The sequence below is a fragment of the Hypanus sabinus genome, chromosome 15, assembly GCF_030144855.1.
Source record: "Hypanus sabinus isolate sHypSab1 chromosome 15, sHypSab1.hap1, whole genome shotgun sequence".
Classification (NCBI taxonomy): Eukaryota; Metazoa; Chordata; class Chondrichthyes; order Myliobatiformes; family Dasyatidae; genus Hypanus; species Hypanus sabinus.
The window spans coordinates 8,492,189-8,515,954 of NC_082720.1; the positions used below are offsets into that span (position 1 = coordinate 8,492,189).

The 23,766-nt window shown below is 40.0% G+C and overlaps 1 protein-coding gene across 4 annotated transcripts in view; it reads right to left on the reverse strand.

The window, feature by feature from the left end:
• Positions 1 to 21,024, reverse strand: part of LOC132405293 (transcription elongation regulator 1-like) — a 105,664-nt gene extending 84,640 nt beyond the window's left edge. For all 4 annotated transcript variants that reach the window (XM_059989979.1, XM_059989978.1, XM_059989977.1 and 1 more), the window contains exons 1-3: positions 20,865 to 21,024; positions 16,258 to 16,486; positions 1,447 to 1,599 (exon numbers count right to left, since the gene is read on the reverse strand). In XM_059989979.1, the coding sequence (XP_059845962.1) occupies positions 1,447 to 1,599; positions 16,258 to 16,486; positions 20,865 to 20,980 (498 nt within the window). In that variant the 5' untranslated portion in view covers positions 20,981 to 21,024. The remainder of the gene's footprint in view (positions 1 to 1,446; positions 1,600 to 16,257; positions 16,487 to 20,864) is intronic.
• Between the last annotated feature and the right edge of the window lie 2,742 nt (positions 21,025 to 23,766).

The following is a 23,766-nucleotide window of genomic DNA, read 5'->3' on the forward strand; positions in this document are numbered from 1 at the left end:
AACCTTTTCTTTGTACTTTTGTCAGTTTTATAAAGGTTCACGTGAATTAACATATCACAGATTTTTGTTTTATTGCATTTTGGAAAATATCCCAATTTTTCTGGAAATGGGGTTTGTACACGACCTTGGCTTCAGTACCACCTTGTGCCATTGGATCCTCGATTTCCTTACTTGCAGACCACAATCAGTTCAGATTGACAACAGCATCCCTTTCACAATCTCCATCAGCACAGGTGTACAAGGCTGTGTGGATGCTCTACTCACCTCATACTTATGACTGTGTGGCTAAGCACTGCTCCAATGCCATATTCAAATTTGCTGACAACATCACTGTCGTTGACTGAATCAAAGCTGGTGACTAATCGGTGGGAGGGAGATTAAAAATCTGGCTGTGTGGTGCCACAACAACAATATCTCACTCAATGTTACCAATACCAGGAGGCTGATTATTGAATAAAGGAGGAAATCAGAGGCTCATGAGCCATTCCGCATCGGGGGTGGGGGGGGGAGATCAGAGGTGGAGGGAGTCAGCAAATTTAAATTCCTGAAACTTAAATTCCTGTTATTATTTCAGAGGACCTGTCCTGTGCCCAGCACTTTAGTGCTATTATGTAGAAAACACTGCAGCATCTCTACTTCCTTAGAAGTCTGTGAAGATTCGACATGACATTTAAAGTCTAACAAACTACGAGTGTGGTGGAGAGTATATTGACTGGTTGCATTATGGCCTGGTATGGAAACACCAATATCCTTGAATGGAAAATTCTACAAAATGTAGGGGAAGTGCCCCAATACATCACAGGTAAAGCCTTCCCCACCACTGAGCACATCTACATGGAGCGCTGCTGTTGGAAGGCAGTAACCATCAAGGACACCCACCACCCAGGCCAGGCTCTCTTCTCGCTGATGCCATCCGGAAGGAGGTACAGAAGTTTCAGGATTCACACCACCTGGTTCAGGAATAGTTATTATCCCTCAACCATCAGGCTCTTCACTCAAACTCAGAATAACTTCACTCAACCTCAGTTGCCCCATAACTGGATTCCCACACCTATGGACTAACTTTCAAGGACTCCTCATCTCATGTTCTCAATATTTATTTTTTCCTTGTGTATCTGCAGTTTGCTGTCTTGTGTACATTGGTTATTTGTCCATTCTGTTGGGTGAGGTCATTCACTGACTCTATTGTATTTCTTGGATGATAACCAATCTCAGGGTTGTATTTAGTGACTTATCATTACTGTCTTGCATACCAGTTATCACTCCAGAGCATACTATTAGGGAGACAGGCAGAAGCAATCAAATTTTAATGTTTTATCCTTTTCTATCTCTAGGGAACAGATGCAAAGGGACATGACTATCATTTCAAAATGATAATTATCATACTCCATTACTTCAAATGAATTCAATTATAAGTAACAAAGTTAGAATTCTTCTAAATCTTACCTTTCCTTCTGGTGTTTTGTTTTCTACCCAAATCTCTTCATTATTTGGCAACCCAGGAGCCGTTGGTGCAGAAACTGGAGGCATCCCCGGTGGAAATATCATTCCTGGTGGTGGGGGCATGCTGGCCATAGGAGGAGGTATGAAAGGTGGTCGCTTGAGAAAAAAAATTAAAAGACATAAATCAGAATCTGATTTAAGTTCCAAACAAGGACCACACAAGGACAAAGATTCAATCGATGTGTTTGTTGAAGATATAATTCATGTGTACTTTACAAATAAAGAAAGGGCTAAGAATGATCAGATCTACAACTATTTAAACTAGTTCTATGTTGAAAATTTCAGACAATAAAAAAAGGTGTGAAAATGAGCAAATTCCTACAATTATTAAAAAACTTGAAACATACTGTTTTGGAGTTACGTTCTTAGTGTATCATTAAAAGAGCCTTCAGTCAAACTAGAACATACCTCATCTCTCCAATATCTTTTTAACAGCAGCAAACTTTTGGACAACTACATTTGGCTAAGGAAACAACTTGTGCCTTCATGAAGATGTGTTATGTTCAATTATGCCCAGCTAGGTACATGCTCATCAATAAGAGGTGTAATAAATAGATCTAAGCAATAAAAATGCCAACTACACATCTATTCAGATTATTGTCATTTATAACCACAAATACAATGCAGTTAAAAATGAGACAACGTTCTCCGGAATGATATCACAAAAAAGCACAAAACAGACCACACAAGAAAAACTACATTACGTTTGGTAATCCCCAATCCAGAGTCCGGAGAGGCTGCTGCACATCGATATCGCGCTACCATCTTAGCACGTTTCCCGAAAAGAAACTACAAACCCATCAGACAAAACTAAAGCTACAAGACCTACACTAAACCACATAGTTACATATAGTTATAGTTAACATATAGTTTCAACAGTGCAGACAATACCATAATTGATAAAAGACTAACTGACAAAAGACCACATAATTATAACACATAGTTTCAACAGTGCAAATCAATACCGTAATCTGATAAAGAGCAGTCCATGGCACGGTTTAAAAGAGAGTCTCAAAGTCCTGATAGCCCATCATCTCACACAGATGGCAGAAGGAAAAAAAACTCTTCCTGCCATGAACCTCCAGCGCTGCAGCTTGCTGATACAGCACTTTGGGAGCCCCGACGACAGCCAACTCCAAGTCCGTCCGAAAACTTCGAGCCTCTGACACCGAGTACCATCTCTGCCGAGTGCTTCGACCCTGGCATCAACCGCCAAGCAACAGGTAAAGCCGAGGATACGGGGCCTTCCTCCCGGAGATTTTCTGATAGCACAGTAGCAGCAGCAGTGAAACAGGCATTTCAAAAGTTTAACCACATGTTCCTCCATGCTTCATACGTCCGTCTCCATCAAATGAGGATTGTACACGGCTCCCTACTTGACAGATTACAGATATTCATTCCAAAGTGGCCGCTGCGCACTGCATCGCCATATTGTTGGCAGAATTTCAGACGGTGATGAGGAGGCATATAGGAGCAGCACAGATTAGCTGGTAGAGTTGTGTCATAGCATTAAACTTACACTGAATGTCAGTAAGACCAAGTAATTGACAGTGGAATTGAGGAAGAGGAAGTCAAGAGAACACACACAAGTTGTCATCAAGAGATCAGCAGTGGAAAGAGCAAGCAGTTTCAAGTTTCTGAGTGCTAACATCTTTTGAAGATATATTCTGGGCCCAACATTTGATGCAATTACAAAGAAGGTGCAACAGTGGCTAGATTTCATTAAGAGTTTGAAGAGACTTGGATTATCACCAAAGACACGGGTAAACTTTTACAGATGTACCATGGAGAGCACTCTTACTGGTTGCCTCACCATCTGGTATGGAAGGGTCACGGCACAGGACTGAAGAAAAAGCTTCAGAAAGTTGTAAACTCAGCCAGCTCCATAATGGGCACAACCTTCCCAAAACCCAGCAACACTTTCAAAAGGTGATGCCTCAAAAAGTATGCATTCATCATTTAGGATCTCAATGCCATCTTTTCACTGCTACCATCAAGGTGATGGTACAGGAGCCTGAAGGCACACTCAACTTTTCAGGAACAGCTTTTGCCCCTTCCACCATCACATTTCTGAATGAACAACAAATCCATGAATTTTACCTCAGTATTTTTCCCCCTCCCTTTTTGCACAACCTTTTTTTTAAATATAAACTTGTTATTGTAGATTACAGTTATTATTATCACTACATATTGCACTGTACTGTTGCTGCAGCCTTAGTTCAGTGCAGACAAGTAAACCTCACAGAGCAGCAAACCAGACAATGCCCGGTCCCTCACCTCTGGCTCAACACCCTGACCTTTTCAATCTGGCACGGCACTAAATCGGCCAGGCAGTGGATAGTTCTTCGCTCTCAGGCCCAGGCCCCGATTCAGCCCATACATACCTAGCTACAAGCATCCTGCACTTTCAAGACTTCAGTTCACACTGCAAAAATGCCAGGTTGTACAGGCAATTCAATAGCTCAACTCCAAAAGGGAAGCTACAGACTATTGATTGCAGTAATCCTTTGAGGAAAAAGTGTGATTAATGAAGTAGTTAATAGTTGTTTTTGCTGCCAGCAGGTCATCACTGAGCTTCACCAATGCAATCTTAAACTAGAACACATAAATATGCAAAACTCATCTTTTTCTTTAAAAAAAATCCATAATTATCATTACTAATTTATTAATCAATGATCAAAATTACCACAGCACAAGAGATATTTTCTTTAAGATTATTGCCAATTTGGGGACATGCTCTCAAAACTGTTTGCCAGTTGTCATAGTGGGTGGATACATTGTTACTATTTAATAAGCACAGAGTATCCAGAGGAGGGAATGAAAAGAAAGGATTACTGGTACTGGCACTTAGCTCACTGTGGGGAGATACCACCATCTGCTGGTTAGCACTGCTTTGAAACTTCATCACTGAAGAATGATGAATAGTGTTATCACATAATGGATAGCAAAGGGTAGCAGTGAATGGGTGTTTCTCGGACTGGCTGGAGGTGACTAGTGGGGTACCACAGGGCTCTGTATTGGGACCACAGCTCTTTACGATTTATGTCAACGATTTAGATGAGGGCATGGAAAACTATATCAGCAAGTTTGCTGACGATACTAAACTGGGTGGCAGTGTGACATATGAAGAGGACGTTAGGAGAATACAGGGAGACTTGGATAGGCTGGGTGAGTGGGCAGATACTTGGCAGATGTCATTCAATGTGAATAAATGTGAATTTATCCACTTTGGAAGCAGGAACAAGAGGGCAGAGTATTGTCTGAATGGTGTAGAGTTAGGTAAGGGAGAAATGCAAAGAGACCTAGGAGTCCTAGTTCATCAGTCAATGAAGGTAAATGAGCAAGTGCAACAGGCAGTGAAGAGGGCGAATGGAATGTTGGCCTTTGTTACAAGGGGAATTGAATACAAGAGCAAGGATGTCCTTTTGCATTTGTACAGGGCCCTGGTGAGACCACACCTGGAATATTGTGTACAGTTTTGGTCTCCAGGTTTAAGAAAGGACATTCTGGCAATTGAGGAAGTGCAGCGTAGATTCACTAGGCTGATTCCTGGGATGGCAGGGCTGTCTTACGCAGAGAGATTGGAGAGATTGGGCTTGTACACGCTGGAATTGAGCAGATTGAGAGGGGATCTGATTGAAACGTTTAAGATAATTAAAGGATTTGATAGGATTGAGGCAGGAAATATGTTCCAGATGTTGGGAGAGTCCAGTACCAGAGGGCATGGATTGAGAATAAGAGGTCAGTTATTTAAAACAGAGTTGAGGAAGAGCTTCTTCTCCCAGAGAGTTGTGGAGGTGTAGAATGCACTGCCTCAGAAGACGGTGGAGGCCAATTCTCTGGATGCTTCCAAGAAGGAGCTAGATAGATATCTGATGGATAGGGGAATCAAGGGATATGGGGACAAGGCAGGGACTGGGTATTGATAGTGAATGATCAGCCATGATCTCAGAATGGCGGTGCAGACTCGAGGGGCCGAATGGTCTACTTCTGCACCTATTGTCTATTGTCTATAATGCTCATGGCCAGATTATGTGACGAGATAAGTGGACTATTGGTGTACTTCATTTTATTTTGCCTACACAGTGAACGGTTTGTCCGGAGGGAGGGGTGGAGAAAGGAGTCAGAGTAAACATTTCATTCTCAAAGTCTTAAATATTCAATAAGCAAGAGAATATCTTTTTCTATGCATTGAGGGAAAAAAGCACTTTAGATTGTAACATGATGTTCTCAAACTCTGATTGGTGAAATAAAAAATGCACTCTGCCATAAGTTGTATGTACTTGAGCTGCCACAGGTCAAAGGCCCAGAATTCCCTCTCTGAATGTCACCTCCGGCATTCAACTATCTGGATATCTGGAGCAACATTAAGTGCTCCAGACTTTCAACTATCCAAATAATGCCTAATGTGGTTAGGTGACAAAGCTTGCTGCATAACACTACTGTCAAGCACCTCTAGTGTTTTTACAACATTAAACATTATATAGATTTCACTGATTTTTACTCAGCCAACCATCACAGACCAAGGCATACATGCCATTTTCAGCAGGTCAATTTGCTTGGCTCAGCACAAGGATAATGACATCAGCAAATCTGAACACAGTGCCTGGGGTAGATGCAGGGTCTTGTACAAAGTATTTGCTTTTGGATCATAGATTTATCTTCAAAGGACTGCCTACACAAAGAAAAAGAGTGTCGACTGTACCACTGTACCTCCCCAATGCTCTACACAAGTTACACACACAAGGAATGCAACAATGCCAGCCATGAAAGCCTCCCCCACCCCTTCCAAGTGTGCAGCCACTGACTATAACAGCAGCAGACGCGAGGACTCTGCAGAGAGTCAACTCCCGTAAGGTCAACCAGACGACATCCCCAGCCAAGTACACACCAACTCAATGACATATTCAACACTAAACTCATCCAGGCTGTTGTCTTACATGCTTCAACATGTTCTCTTGAGAAATGACTGAAGAACAGGAAAAAGCATTTTCCACAAGTTATGGGAAACCTTTCACAGGGAAGAAGCTGCTACAATGTTGAATGTGTGTCTTCAGGCTCCTGTACTTGCCTGATGATAGCAAAGAGAAGACATGTCCTGGGTGATGGGGGTCCTTAATGATGGATGCTGCCTTTTTGAGGCATTACCTTCTGAAGATGCCCTTGATGCTAGGGAGGACAGTGCCCATGATGGAACTGACTGAGTTTGTAACTTTCTGCAGTTCCTTCTGATCCTGTGCAGTGGTCCCTCAATACTAGTGATGAAACCATAGTGATGAATAGGTCTCTATTCACTGGAGCGTAGAAGGTTGAGGGGGGATTTGATCGAGGTATTTAAAATTTTGAGAGGGATAGATAGAGTTGACGTGAACAGGCTGTTTCCATCGAGAGTAGGGGAGATTCAAACTAGAGGACATGATTTGAGAGTTAGGGGGCAGAAGTTTAAGGGAAACACAAGGGGGTATTTCTTTACTCAAAGAGTGATAGCTGTGTGGAATGAGCTTCCTGTAGAAGTAGTAGAGGCCAGTTCAGTTGTGTCATTTAAGGTAAAATTGGATTAGGTATATGGACAGGAAAGGAGTGGAGGGTTATGGGCTGAGTGCGGATAGGTGGGACTAGGTGAGATTAAGGGTTTGGCACGGACTAGGAGGGCCAAGATGGCCTGTTTCCGTGCTGTGATTGTTATATGGTTATATGGTTAAACCAGTTAGAAAGCTCTCCACAGTACATCTGTAAAAACTTGCAAGAGTCTTCAGTCTCCTCAAACTCCTAATGAAATATAGCTGCAGTTGTGTCTTCTTTGTTAATGCATCAATTATGTTGGGCCCAGGACAGACCTTCAAAGGTGTCAATACCCAGGAATTTGAAACTGCTCACCCTTTCCACTGCTGATCCTTCGATGAGGACTGGGCTGTTTTCCCTTGACTTCCCCTTCCTGAAGTCCACAATCAATTTCTTGGTCTTACTAACATTGTGCATATTTGTTGTTGTATCACCAATCAGCTGATTTATCTCACTTCTGTACACCACCTCACCACCATCTGAAATTCTGCCAACAATAGTTGTGTCATTGGCAAATTTACGAATGGCATTTGAGCTACACCTAGCCACATGGTCATGGGTGTAGCAAAATTAGAGCAGTGGTCTAAACACACATTCCTGAGGTGCGCCAATGTTGATTGTCAATGAGGAGATGTGATCATAAGAATAGGTTTCACTTGTGTTGTGGAGCACTGTATTGTGTGTATTGTTGCGTAAATATGCTAAGCTTTAATGAGATGAAAAAGTTGAATGACTCTGAATACTATTAAAATTAAGACAATTTTTTCAATTCCTTATGATGCCCCATTAATGTTGGCATCTAAGGCTACATCCACACTAGACCGGATAATTTTGAAAACGCCAGTTTTGCGTAAAAACGATAGGTGTCCACACTATGCGTTTTTGAAAATATCTCTATCCACACTGAAATGGAGATTTCGGCGAATCTTCTCCTCTGCATGCACAGACACATCTACCAAAATCAAGCGACATGTTTGGTGTTGAATCTCGCCGTAAAAGTGCGCATTTGTGTAGTTACAGACTAGAAAAACTTAAAACTACGGACAGCTGTTCGCGCAGGAGAACTTAAAACTAAAAAAAAACAAATACTGGAGCGTACAGAGGCAACCGTCAGGGAGTTCACGGACAGATTGACCCGGCTGATGACAAACATTGAAAAACTGACTAACTCTGTTGCATTAATAAAGCACCTTGTTAAATGTATAAAACATGTCTGCATCAGTGTTATCTTGTATTTCCATACAATGTTACATTAGGCTATTATACATCTATTGTCAGAGAAGTACTCGCATAAATAGGTAAACGACCTTCATATGAGCAAGGACAGAAAACAGGGCAAAGTGAGTATACTTATTTATTCAGTAAGTTTTGGGTCAAAGTATTTGGTGAGTACATTTTCAGTCTCACTGCCATCTGTTCTGAAATTGTTAGGTTGCGTTCAAGAAAATAATGAAATAGCACGCTGCTGTCTGATAGCATTTTCAAAAGTCTCCGGTTACCCCATCCACACTAACCTGCCCGAGCAGCATTTTCAAAAATATCCACCTTGGAAAGTGTTTTTGAAAAGCTCCGGTTTCAGACGAAAACGCCGTTTTAGTGTGGACGGAGGGTAAAAACTAAGAGAAAAAGCTTCGGTTACGGATTTATCTGGCGTAGTGTGGATGTAGCCTAAGCAACTACTTTCAAGTCACTATTCTGCTATGCGACCTCAACAACCATTCTGAAGTTAAAAGAGATGGAACCAATTATCAGTTAGCATCTCCCTGAGCTGTTTAAAATGCTGTTTTTAATACACATTTAAAAAGTAACAACTTATCCCCTGCAGAACACATTAACAAGCAATCAGTTTAATAATTCTACAAATGAGTTGCAGAAACTTCTGTTTTGTACAATTCCATATTCCACAGGAGGCACTGCGGTAACAAGCAGAAAGTGGCTGAAGATGTCACAAATGCTTTTCTGAAATTACGGAACGAGCACTGACCATTTTGCATGCAACTTGCTGATCCTACACACCATGTGATGACAATCTTCACACAGGAATACAGCAGACAATTTCTCAACAGCAGAGTGGGACAGCAAGAATTGCATTTGGCGGTGTAGGAAGTTTGATGTGGACCACAAATCTTGTACTTTTATTCACATTTATGTTTTTAAAAGGAAGGGAGGGATAATAAATCAGACATAAAGGCATTGCAGAGCAGAATCAATGCACCAAGTAGCCTCATTCTGTTCCTATGTCTTATGGTCTTAAACTCAAAAATGGCAGGTAGAAAAATAATTATTTTGCAAAAGCTTGTATCAGTAACAGCTAGAATCACTTGCAGATGTCCTTAATACTCAATTCTCCATCTAAAAGAAAGCCATTGTCAGAAAATTCTTATATTCCATTCCAGTCGAAGGTCCAATAAATTGGTAACTGCCAGATGAATTATCAAACTCATCCAGATATCCACACATTAGCGAGGAAAATTGTATGACAATTTATAGCACTGCAATCCTCACGTTTAAAGGCACTTTGTGTTTCATGATTTGTGTTGTTTTAAACACAGATTTGCCTCAGGTTATGAACACCTGTTTTGTGCAGCCTTTAATATGGATGACATTTGGGCAGCATGAGATTGCTTGCTGCTATGGGGCTGCAGGAATATTCTGCCCCAGTAAGAAAACCCTGCTGTAATCTGGGGATGACCTGAAATCTTACCTGGCGCAAGTCAGTTCATGTCAGAAAGAAAATCTAATACAAGGTGTTGTTCCTCCAGCCTAACGACAGTGGAGGAGGACATGGATGAACATATCAGGATGGAAATGGTAAGTGGAATTAAAAATCGGTGGCCACTTGGTTCCCTCCCCTCAACTTTCTGCTTTCTGCAGCGATCCCTCCCTACATTATTCTCTTGTCCATTCGACCCTCCCCACTGATCTCCCTCCTGGCACTTATCCTTGTAAGCGAAACAAGTGCTACACCTCTTCCTCACTACCATCCAGCACTCCAAACAGTCCTTCCAGGTGAGGTGAAACTTCACCTGTGAGTTGGTTGGGGTCGTTTACTGTGTTTGGTGCTTCCAGTGTGCCTCCTGTATATCGGTGAAACCCAATGTAGATTGGGAGACAGCCTGGCCAAGCCAGAAAAAGCAGCATCTCCCAGTCACCTATTTTAATTCTACTTCCCATTCCGATAGGTCCATCCATGGCTTCCTCCACTGTCATGATTAAGGCCACACTAAGGATGGAGGAACAACACCTTATATTCCATTAGGGTAGCCTCTAGCCTGATGGCATGAACATTTATTTCCTCAAACTTCCGGTAATGCCCGCTCCACCTCATCATTTCCCATCCCCTTATCCCCCCCCCACCTCATTTCCTTGACCGCCCATCACCTCCCTCTGGTGCTCCTCCCCCTTTTTTCTTTCCAGGTATATTTACCCCATCTTTCAGGAATGGTCAAGTAGTGTTCTATGCACAGGTAATTCAAGTGCTCATACTTCTTGAAGGCTGTCAGCGACTCTGCTTCCACATTTCTCTCTGGCAATGAATTCCAGTTACTCACCACTCTAACCGGAAAAAAAAAGATCCCCTCAGATCCCATTTGACATTTTAATAAATCTTCTTGTTTACTGTAGTAGTTTAAAAAGTTCAAAGGATCTAACAAAATCAACATGGGATCTGAAACATCAACTCACACTACAATTCACTCAAAAGTTGTGTTGTCACTTTTTGCCTCAAATGGAAAATTGGGACCAATTTGGATGAAAGTTTATTTTTTGTATTTTACATTTTCATATATTATTCATATTTTACAGACAAAACAATGGAAATAATTCAAAATTATTTTATACATTGAATATTACTAATGCAAAAGTATATCATGAAACAAATGGGAAAACTCTGTCATCTGAATTCCAATGAGGAAAACATCAACAACATTCTGTTCAGGTTTGGATGAAAAAATATTGAAGAACTAAAAAATGCTAAAACCAAGTAAATATGTTAAATCCTTGGACACTGACAAATTTAAATGTCAAGGACAACTATGCAAACCAACAAAATAAATGGAATACTGGCTATTGTATCGGAAGAGTTGGGAAACTAGAGAAGAGAAGTTATTCAACTAATGCTCTCATCAGAACCCATCCAAAATATTCTGATGAACACTCGAAACTTCACTCCCAAAGACATAAGTTAAGAGGTGTGTGGAAATAGCAAATTTATGAGAATGAAACATGGGACAGGTGGGATAAATTACTGACAGAAAACACTACAGACCAGACATCTGCTTCATAGGATGTCAGCCTAAGAGAACTAACAGAAGTTCTAACATCCAGAGGAAAGAACAGAGTCAGTACAAAACTGTTTTCATTGGTTGGCAGGTCTTAGCCTTAAGCTCATAATATGAAAATTAGAATTAGGCATCCAGTGAAGAAAGTCTTCAACAACCAGATGGGTATAAATATTCAGAATTCTCTTCCACAAATGGCAATTTATTTAGCAATCATTCACATTATACCTTCCTGTTGGTAGACTGATGTCACCCAAGGGTATAAGGAATACAGGAGAAAGGTGGACACATGGAAATAGGTTATAGATCACACCAAAATACACTGAATAACAGAACAAGCTTGGTGATTAAATGGCCTATTTTTCTAATATTCTGCCCAGGATGGTACATGGTCAAGATGCAGTAATACACCTTGTACCTCTTCCTCCCCTACCCTCCCCCAAACCTTCATATTCTGACTTCTTCCCCCCTTCCTTCCCAGTCCTGATGAAGGTCTCTTCCTGAAACGACAACTGTTTATTCCCATCCATAGATGCTGCCTGACCTGCTGAGCTCCTCCAGCACATTGTGTATGTTCCCAGGAAGTGGTCATGTTGTAAAATGTAATGTAAAGTTAGTCTTTGTTGTATTTACTGTGCAGAGTCTATATGTTCACACATCATCAGTACTCACGTTGTATGTAAATTATAGGCAAATTGTTTTACATAGAAGAGAAAATTATATTCCTAATTTCCTAATTTAGTTTTATTCCTAGTCAACTGAACACAAAATCAACTTTCTGATCAAATAGTGCCCCGCTCCCTTTTTCTTTCACCTGAGCATGCAGAAAAGGTATTGGTTTAACAATGCCTTTGAGCCATCTCAACTTACTACTGGAAACCATTGGTGGCCATATTGATTAAATAAAAATGTTAAAACTTATTAGTTTAAGGTTTATTTGGTTTCTGACATCATGAAGAAATAAAACAAAATAAAAGTAAAAGCAAAACACTGCATATGCTGAAAAACTGAACTAGAAATAGAAAATTTGGAAAACACTTGGCAGATCTGTAGCATCTATGGAAAGAAGCTGCAAACATTTCAGGTCAACGACCATTCATCATAACCAGGAAAAGTTAAGACTGAAGTTGCACATGAAAGTCAAGGGTCCAAAGAACCAAGAAGAAATGACAACAGGTGTAGACCAGGAGTTTTGTCAATAAAAAAAAACATTATATTGTTAAAACAATGTGTACTAAAGAGCACAATCTGGGTGTTCCCAAACTGGATACTGCGAATGGATGAACCAGAAGATCCCTTCAGTGAAGACAAGGACTGCACCATTCAATTCTGCTAACCCTGATCTTTACAATAAATTGAGATATGACAATCATAAAGTTAACAGATGCCAAGAACAATTATTGGTTCAAACTTCAGCCCCAGACCAGCTGTCATCTGTGGTCATCTTCACATGCTACTCAGGACTACAAAATAAAAACAGGTAGTATCACTGACAACACATTCCTTCCAGATGAGCTTAATGCATTCTGGGTACAGCAAGCAATTGGTATGTCACCACCCAACCTGAAATCCTCGAATGCACTTGAACCCACAATCACCTTGCAGCTGTAAGATCAGTCTTCCAGAGAATGAACTTACGGAAACCATCTGGCCCAGATGGTGTCCCCAGCCATGCCTTTAGTGAACAGATAAGCCGGCAAGGGTATCTGCAGACATTTTTAACCTCTCCCTGTTTTTATCTGTACATTGCTGTACACTTTCACATGTGACAGCATGACCAAAAGCCCAAGTAATCACATTGTCAAGTTTACTGATAACATAACAGTGGTGGGACTCATCACCAACAATGATGAGATGGCTACAGAAAGGAGGTGGAAGATCTTGCGGTCTGGTGCAAGGCAAATAACTTCTTCCTCAATGTCAATAAGGCAACGAAGATGGTTACTGACTTCAGAAGAACTCGCACAACTCATACCCAACTCTCCCCCCCTCACTTTACATCAGTGGAACCTGTGAGTAGCTTAAGACAGCTGGCAGTGCATATTACATACATTTTCTCATGGTCCCAGACCATCCCACACTATCTATTTTCTGAGAAAACTGAAGAAAGCTGGACTTTGCACATCTATACTCGTCATACAATAGGGTCTTTTAGCGGATATGACAGGGTCTTTTAAGAGACTTTTGGATATGTACATGGAGCTTAGTAAAATAGAGGGCTATGGATAAGCCTAGTAATTTCTAAGGTAGGGACATGTTCAGCGCAACTTTGTGGGCTGAAGGGCCCATACTGAGCTGTAGGTTTTCTATATTTCTAAGTTTCTATGTCATTCTGCAGATGCACAGTAGAGAGCACCCTGACATGCTGCATCATGGTGTGGTACAGAAACTGCACTGCAGCAGACTGGAAGGCTCTACAATGGGTAATCAAAACTATTAACGCATCACTGCCACCAGCCTGCCAGACATATATAGAGAAAGATGTTAGTAACATCACGAAGGATCCCACCCACTCTGCTCATGGTCTGTTTGTCCCATTCCCATCAGAGAAGAGACTACATAGCATCAACGGCAGCACCAAACTCAAAAAGTGTTACTTTCCCCAAGCAGCAAGGTTAATCAACACCTCCATGCACTAACCCACCTCTCCACCACCACCACCACCACTGCTTTATTATTTCCTGTCTTATAAGCTATCTTATATATGGTTATGTCATGTGTTTTATTGTATTATTGTGTTCTTTACCTTATGCTGTATTTTTTGTGCCACATCAGATCTCAAGCAATAATTATATTGTTCTCCTTTACACTGTGTACTGAAAATGACATTAAACAATCATGAATCTGTGGTCCCTCTGCTTTAAGAAGGCCATCATGACCACAGTACTTTTAAAAAAAAGAAAGGTAACGTGTTTTAACAACTACTTTACTGCTTGTACCACTAGGCTCAAGAACGGTTTTTTACCTTGCTGTTATGTTATGACTATTGAGTAGTTCCCTAGTCTGATAAAATAGAGTCTTGACATGATAATCTACCTCGTTATGATCTTGCACCTTATTGCTTACCTGCACTGCACTCTCTATAGTTGCTACAATACTCCGTGTTCTGTTATTGTTTCACCTTCTACTATTTATGATGATTTGATCTGTGAGTAGTATGCAAGACAAGCTTTTCAATGTACCCCAGTACACTGACAAAAACATATTCAGGGATGCAGACTCAATGAGAATGATAACAGCTCATAAGTAACAAACAAAAAATGGACAGAGTTATTAAACCAAAAACAGAAGAAAAGTATACAAACACTAGACAAGATTATGTGCAGCATAGTGGTAAGTGTGAAACTCTTCCCCATAATGAATGTCTAAGATAAGGCAGCAGAGATTTAAAGTTGAGGAATAAGAGGGTTAGAGTGTATCTGAGGATCTTATTGTCCATCCACAAGAATGCACTGACTGAGAAGGTGGCAGAGGCAGGAACTTGCAAAACATTTAAGTAGTATCTGGATGAGCATTCGAATCTCCAAGGCCCAGCAGGATTAGTGGAGTTGGATACCTGATTATTAGCATGAATATGGAGGGACAAAGGACAAGTTTCTGTGTTCTCTGATTGAATTAAATCTAAAATTAGCAGAAGAGAAAAATAAAACTGAAGGCCAGAATAGTCGATGTGAAATTGTTCCACTTAAAGGTGTTTTTGGAAGAGAATGGATGACCATTCATGACATGGGTTTCTCAAGCTTACTTTAAGCCACACCAGGTGGCCAAAAATACAGATCAAAATTTCTAATTGGTGTGGGATGGGAAATTAATGTAAAAGGTAACTTGCCCCACACGATCAACCAGATATACTAAACTCATGAGTTTTTCAAAATGACCATCCAACATGAGTTTTCCAAAAATCAAAAGATGTCAACATTGAAGATTCAGTGTTCATAACATAACAAATTGGAAAAATTAGAAGTAAATTTCACACTGATCCTTGAAGCTTTGACATGAAAAGTCCAATTGTCTTTCATAACAATTTAACCATTTCTGGAAAAGGACATCTGTGCACCAGTATTCTTTTGTTTGGCAATATTTCAGTTAAACAAGTGTGCTGACAGGTATAAAAGGGGAAATAGCTTGGACAATAAATAATTTAATCGATATGTGCACATGAAGAAGTGGAAAACCTGCGCAAGCTGAAATGTGATATCTAATATTCAAACAATGACAGGCAAAAACTAGCTTGAGTACTTAATTAGTTCTGTCATTGTTTTTCTCTCCAATTACTTTTGCTGTTACTTTTCTCTCAACTAACTTGAAATTGCAACTTCATTAACAATCAAACAACTTGACATCTTCTGGGACAAACTTAACTAGACGTACTTCAATGAAATCCAATCCTAAAAACTTGTACTCCCTTCTCCTCCACAGATATATAACTTTTGAAGGCAGGCAATTCAAACTACATGATACTAAATGTACACAAATGATAGAAAATGACCAAAAACAGCTATAAAGTCCATGCCATGATAAAAACAGTATTCCAGCTGATCACTCAGGAAGATCACTTGGTTTTCATAAAGGCAATTCCACTGTTTTCCATTTCAAATTAGTAACTTAAGCCAATTTATAACTTTGGGGGGTCACCATTTTACCTCTCACCTACACAGCCCAACTTGGCTCCTTCCACTCCAAACCATCAAAAATTAGAAATCAGAGCATTGGCTGATGTTACCTTGACCTAGGTATGCTAGTACAGATTAACTGCAATTTACTCAATTGGACAGGTATTTCCAAAAATGTCAAGTCACTGACCTAAAATAAAAAGCCCGATGACCCAAAAGTTCAAATAAGTTAAAATATAAATGACCACAGGACAGAATGGATAAAAATGCTTCCAATTACTTTTACCTTTTATACCTACCTGCATATGTGGTGGAGCCATGGGTGGTGGCATTCCTCCTGGGGGCGGTGGAATTGGTGGCATACTGGGATCAAATGGTGGTCGCCCAAAAGGAGGACGCGGTGGTGGTCCTCTCATCATGGCAAATGGTGGAGGAGGTGGACGCACATGAAGAGGTGGTGGACCCCGCAGCATTGCGTTTGTTGGAGGAGCAGGGCCACGAAATCGTAATGCCTGCTGATGCGCCATCCTAACAGGAAAGATAAAACAGGAATAAATAAGACCACTGGAGTATCATCTTTAAATCAATCATTTATTATTTACATTTTCACATTTTGTGTTCTTTCTCTGCATTTGACTGACTGGCATAAGCCATAGCTTGATATCAAATTTCTATGACTCTACAGTGATAGTTACCTTCTAATCTAGGGGCTTCCAACATTTTTTATGCCATGGACCCCTACCATTAATTGATCGGTCCATGGACCTAAGGTCAGGAGCCACTATTCTAATCTGCTCTTTAACCAATGACCAATATCCAGTGGACAAATCATCGTTAATAACAACTTGGATAATTTGTACAAAAGCAAGCAGTTAGCTATCTCTCAGAACTCACTGAGCAGAACTGAATTTCAAAACTGGAAGCTTGGAACCATGTAGCAAACATACATTCTTTTGCCTTCAAAACATACATTCATTGTAATTTCTAGAAAGTTTTACTGTACAGAGAAACGTATTTGCTATTCTTTCACTTTTCCAGAAACATCACATGGACCTAAATCAGAAGAAACAAATAATCACTTTTTGATGCACAACAGAACTGAAGTAATGAACATTAGAATGTTATTTTAAAATCCCTCAGTAACTTTAACACAAGGAAAGTGACAACTACATTTGACCCATTTCCATAGTAATCTTTACAACTGCCTGGAACAAAACCAATCACACTAAAAACATGAACATTTGTTTGCCAAGCAAACTCAATATAATAGGAACAGATAAATCACATGCACCAGACTCAATGGGATGACAACAAATGGTAAAGGGGGCCAGGACATGAAAACTTTGGCAGTCTACAAGGAAAAGCAGAAACAATGAACAAAGATGCAAATGCTAACTTAGTTATATCCCCATTTCAGCTGCAACAATTTTCTTCAGGATTTCAAATTTCCAAGTTTTCAAAATCAAGAATGCAAAGACCAAAACTTCAATCACAAATAATTCATTTTTTGAAATTAACATCAGCTTGTAAATAACTTTATACTTTGAATTTCCTACATTTTTTGCAGGTGTGGATGAGAAATTCTGCACACAATCTACTGAAAATTTTACACAAAGCAAATCAATTCAAATTCAAGAACACTGGGACATTTGAACATTTAAAATACTCAACTACATCACACATTAAAACTTTTGGGATTTCAGATTAGGAAAACAAATCTCAAGACACAAAAAGATTACCTTTTAATTCAAACCAATTACCTGCCACATTATCTGGAGATTAATATATCTACATATGTTCTTTGCATACTTTCACAATACATTACTCCAAATAATATGATTCTCCTAACTCAGATACTGAACAGAACCTGTCAACATAGCATCTACTGGGAACAGACTGTTTACTCAAATCAACCAAAATGCTGGAGGAACTTGGCAAGTTAGGCATCATCTATGAACCAGAATAAACAGTCAACCTTTCAGGCCAAGACCCAAAATCAGGACTGGAAATGAATGGGGAAAAAGTCAAAATAAGGTGTTGGGGGTGGGGGATTGGTAAGGAGGACGGTTAGTTGTTGAAAGGTGGGTGAGAGAATGAAGCAAGAAGCTAGGAGCAGGGAGATGAGAGAGGTAAAGGGCTTAAGAAGGAATCTGAAAAGGAGGGAATGGTGAACCAAATGAATCATGGATCATGGAAGAAAAGGAAGACAGTGGGAGGTGATGGGCAGATGAAGAGAAGGTGCAAGAGGGAGGAGGTGCCAAAACAGGGAATGGAAAAATAGGGGATGGCTTGCTGAGTTCCTCCAGCATTTTGTACATATTGCTCAAGATTTTCAGCATCTGCAGAATCTCTTGTGTTTGTGTTGACTCAATCATTATTTTACTTCAGCACTTGCACTTGCCCTTTTGTCCATGTGGAACTCGTGTTTGTAGAAACTGTGCAGTGGAATGTTATTTATCAATACTCAAATATATGCAACATTCTGCTAAATGCTCAAGGAGAAATACCTCAGAGGCTCTCAAACAATGTATCGCCTGACTGTTCTTAGCCTCCTTGAAAGCACAACAGCTCAATGCATCATTTTCATGGCCTTCATATTATGCAGAATATAAACGAGAAAAACAAACAGGGAAGAGCTCCACACTCAAAATGTTGGAGGAACTCAGCAGGCCAGGCAGCATCTATGGAAAAGAGTACAGTTGACATTTTGGGCCGAGACCCCCTCGGCAGAACAGAGTTCACAGGGAAGAGTTCCAATGAACATCCGGGCATCACTGATTAACAAGGCATAAGGCAATGCAATCCAAGCAGGCTTTAAAATCAACATCTTAACAAGATGCAATGTACATTTATGCAAAAACAAGGCAGCCAACCTTCAAAAAGTCTTGGTCATTTCAATACTTCTGCAAGGACTGTCAGTTCTTGGCATTAAAGCACTTAAAACACTGACTGGCAGAATATTCCAAGGGCACAATCAGCCCAATGGCATTGTTGCTTCTGCCCCAACTGCTAGCAAAATACTTGATCAGGACCATTCTTAGCATTCTTAACACTGATGAACAGCAATCTGAAACATCAGTTATTAGGACTTCCCCAATTTGCATCACAGTACACACCTATCACACTGGAGATCAGCCAAAACAGTCAATCCTGTGACCTTCCTGTACATTTGTTAATACTGTATACCAAAATTTTTAACCTCAAAAGTTATTTCTGTTTAATTTTTTTTAAACTTTGAAACTCATTCACAAAAGTTTCAGCACCAGCATGTGAAGAAATACTGTAATCTCAAGGCATTGTATCAGTAATGAAAATAGAACTTCTGCGAAATAGAGTTAGCCATTATGGTTTACATCACTGGTTTTGAAATCCTGTACTCAGCACCAAGAACTGCAATAGAAAAACTATACAAGATTAAAGAAATGTCCTGTGTAAAGTTTTTAGAATTTTAAACATTTGGCAAGTTGATACACATCCTTCATTATTGTTCTTAGTGATAATAAATCTAATCCTAAATCTGATTTTGATTTCAAATTCATAGGAAATAGCATTCTTTACTGGTCAAACTAGCAGTCTTATCATTGGATGCTCCTTTCCTCTACAAATTGCTTCAAAATTCAGGATAGCAGTCTGTCAACTGAGGCATAAATGTCAAACATAAGAGACTGCATCAAAGGATGGGAGTTAACTGAACTCCCCAAAAAAACCATCACTAAAACAATTACCAGTCTTTTACCGTTACCGATATTTTGCTCACAAATTAATTAGATATTAAACAATTTGAGATAACTCACAGATGTAAAGATTTCCATTTAAATCAGTATTATAAAAAAGCACAAATTAATACATATATCTGTGGTAGTAAAGAACAGGGGATTTTGGAGAATTCTGGTGTTCCTTGAGAAAAGCCTATTCCTACCTTGTAAATCAACTATGGAAGCTTTAATTCCATTTACATATTTTTGCAAATCTGGATTTTCAATACTTGAAACCATAAACCTAAATACTGAAATCAATTTGATGTCCAACATGTGTTCATTTATCAAAGACCACCCATATCTAATGCTCTTATTCAAGCTAAGCATTTACACTAATGTCTTTAAAAATAAATATAATTTTAAATTATCTATACTTTAAATACAGTCTTATTGTTGAATGCATTAATAAAGAACATATATTACTATATCACAAATTTTAAGCTATTTTGATAACAGTATTTCTTCTGTAATCCTATGTATTTGATTTTATATATTCTGAGAATGGGTCCGTGGCTTCACTGGACTGCCAAAGGGGTCCACAGCATAAAAAAAGATTAAAAACCCTTGGCTTTCAGGATTTTATCCTAGTATCCTCTACCCTAACAAATAGCTACACAGAAAGACAGGAACGAGAAGATATAACAGCACTCTATTCAAATAGCCAAAATTTACAGGCAATGGTCGATTGGCAAGATCCAAGAAGGTCATGTATCAAACTCCATGCTGTCAGGAAAGCAACTTAAAGACAAAATTCCTGCAAATTAATTGGTTTTGAACTTTTTAAAGAAAGATCAGTATGAGCAAACTAAGTGCGATGAGATTAAATAACCGTGGCTGTGCCATGCCTCAGACGCTACTCGTGTGAAGTTTATACATGCGCTCCTTGCAAAGTTAGCAGAGTTACCAGCGGTTTAATTCCCTTTACGAAGATTTGAATGACTACTCAGCCTGGACGGAAGAGGCGTCGGTTCCCTTCTTCCAGAGTGTGGGAGAACAGACTTCACACCTCTCCCCGGCTGGTGTACAGATTGGCGGCCCAAGGCCCGGCTCAGTCAGATCGCCCTCTCCGGGGAGAGGGGGGAGGGGAAGGTTTGGGACAAATGGCGTGATTTAACCTCCGGGTCCCAAACCTACTCATATCCACGTACCGAGCCTGGTTGGAGGTGTCGCTGTTGGGTTTAGGCTGATCGCCAGCTCCATCCGCTTGCGCCTGGCTCGGGTGTAACAAGCCATCCTGCATCAACAACCCCACGTCGGCCATCATGAAGAGCTATGGGGGAGGGGAGGACAGAAAAACCTTCCGCTACCGCCGACCGCTTCTCGCAACGTACCCTGCTGAAGTCTCCCGCCCATTCACCGAAACTCCATTCGCTGCTGGGCTGCCGGGCCCAGAGTTCATAAGCCCAGCTGCTTGCCACTCTGATGACATCGGCGAGCCTGTCGGATATCACGTTTGGTTGAAGTGCGACGTAGGAAGTGATGTTTTCGGCTTCCAAGGTGCTCTGCGTTGCCGTCTCCTTTCATTCGTTCCGCTGCTGTGGGAACGTCTTCCTGAGGAGGCTGCGAGGTTATCATCAAACAAAATAAATAACACGTACCAACAAGCTGGATGAACTCAGCAGGTCGGGCAGCATCCGTTGACGAGGGGTCTCGGCCCGAAACGTCGACAGCGCTTCTCCCTGTAGATGCTGCCTGGCCTGCTGCGTTCCACCAGCATGTTGTGTTGTTTGAATTTCAGGCATTTGCAGATTTCCTCGTGTAAACATATAGCTGCCAGTTTTATTAAATATTTAGGTTTCGAGTAAATTAAAGGAGATACATCAAGGTTGGAATATAAGACTTTGTGGTTTTAGGTGCTTTTCAAGGTTGCCAGTAGTAGCATGAAACAACCTTGGAATGTTTTAGCCTAACATTATTGCTGGATTTATTTTGGATTTCTACAAAGTGCTGGATTCCATAAATGAAGATCACCCTGAAAAGATAGAAAGACTGAATGAGAGAATAATAAATATTATTGATCCTGAATGGGATATTCTCTCATACAGCAGCAACATTTAAAAACATATTCAGTGCATATTTAACTAATAATAAAATACAGAATAATGATATACACAATAATTTATCAATGGGAAATAATAATGTATTTAATAATAAAACAAAGACTATTGTGCTATGATGTGTGTTCTCTTGTCACACAGAGATGAATTAAATTTGGAAAGAAAGATTTGCTGTAACAATCCTTGTGATAGCGGAGTTCAATGAGTCTGTCCAAAAGGGTGTTCGGCTGCTTATTCAGTAGGTAATGGAGAAGATGTGCCAAATTGTCTGTAATAGATAACAGTTTGATCAGTGATCTCCTCTCCACCACTAACTCAAAAGAGTTCAGGTTGTAGCTAAGGAAGACTCAAAAGGGTGTTCGGCTACTTATTCAGTAGGTAATGGAGAAGATGTGCCAAATTGTCCGTAATAGATAACAGTTTGATTAGTGACCTCCTCTCCACCACTAACTCAAAAGAGTTCAGGTTGTAGCTAAGGATGGATCCAGACTTTTTGATAGTTTATTTATCTTTTGGCACCGACGCTGCTCCCCCAGCATAAAGCTACATAATGTGAGCATGGATTTATGAAAGAAAAATAAGTTAACTAATTTATCAGAGTTCTTTAAGTATGTTGTCCATGGACTAGAATATGAAGTAGACCAGTGGAAGTGGTATAAGCTGATTTTCAGAAGGCTTTCAAAAGTGTCCCATGTGGAAGGTTGGTTAAAGCAGATGGACCCTGATAACCATGGCTGGAAGCAGATCTGACTAAGAGTCTTTAACCAGAAAATCATCCATTTAGACTCATCCCATTTTATTGTCCCCAAATTCACATCAATTCCCCCTCAGCCTTCAGGGTAAAACCATAGGGTCACAAGTAGAATGTATGAACTCCACAGAGTTGAATTGAACTTGGTTACTGGAGATGTAAGACAGCAGTTCTACTGTACTGACCGTTTCAGATGTGGACCATGAATAAGAAAAAAAGAAGTGAGTCCAGACCTTATACAGGGTCTTGACACAAGTATTGACCACTCTTTTCTCTCCCCCCCCCCCCCCCCCCAGCAGATGTTCAACCCACTGAATTCTTCCAGCAGTTTGATTTTTGGTCCATGTTCCAGCATCTGCTTTCTCCTATGATTCTTTAAAAAAGGTTTTGCAGACAAACGGGATCTGTTTGCAAAGCTAGTCTGTTGTTCCTGGCATATTTGTTGTTCAGCTTTATGTAGGTCTGGAAGATTTTACTTCACGGAATGTTGGAAGACAAAATTAGGCTTGCATTTTCCCTGACAATGAGCTCCTATTTTTAATTAGTGGCAGTTGCTATTTAGATGGCAATCACCTCCAATCTGAATAAGAGCAAAAATACAGAGGAGCACTCGTTCTATCACAACGTACTCTTTTAATTAAGTGTGCTGATTGAAGGTGAGGTTACCTAAATGACAAATTGGGTACATCAGCGAATTCCAAAACTGCCCTTCTTAGAAATTAAAATGATTTTGCCTTGTCGTTCAGCAAATAATTATAGGCTGATTGGAGTTTACAATTGTGTGCTTTTTCAGTTTCACATAATTTTTGAGTCCAGCTGAAAATGGCTTTGGCTTTGACATATTGTTCTAGTGTTGTTCTCGTGCTTAATTTCAAAAGTAGCCCCACTACTCCGCCATTTCAAACACCACAAACACACATTCTAGACACCAATTCTCAATGGGTCATGTCAGGAATATGTGAATATTATACAATAATAAGTTATTGTAATAACTTATGTAATAATAAGTTATAATAAGGCACAATAATAAGTTTTATCTGTGCCTTTCAGTCCACACACAGTCAGCTGCAATGAAAACAACTTGTGTTGTATAGCAACTTTAGTGTAAAATGTCCCAAGGTGCTTCACTGAAGTATTACTGTTTGACAGAAACCATACAATGGTATATTAATATGTGTAAACGAGTGTTTAGTTAGAGAGGAAGGGTTTATGAAATATCTTAAAGGCACAGAAAGAGGGAGA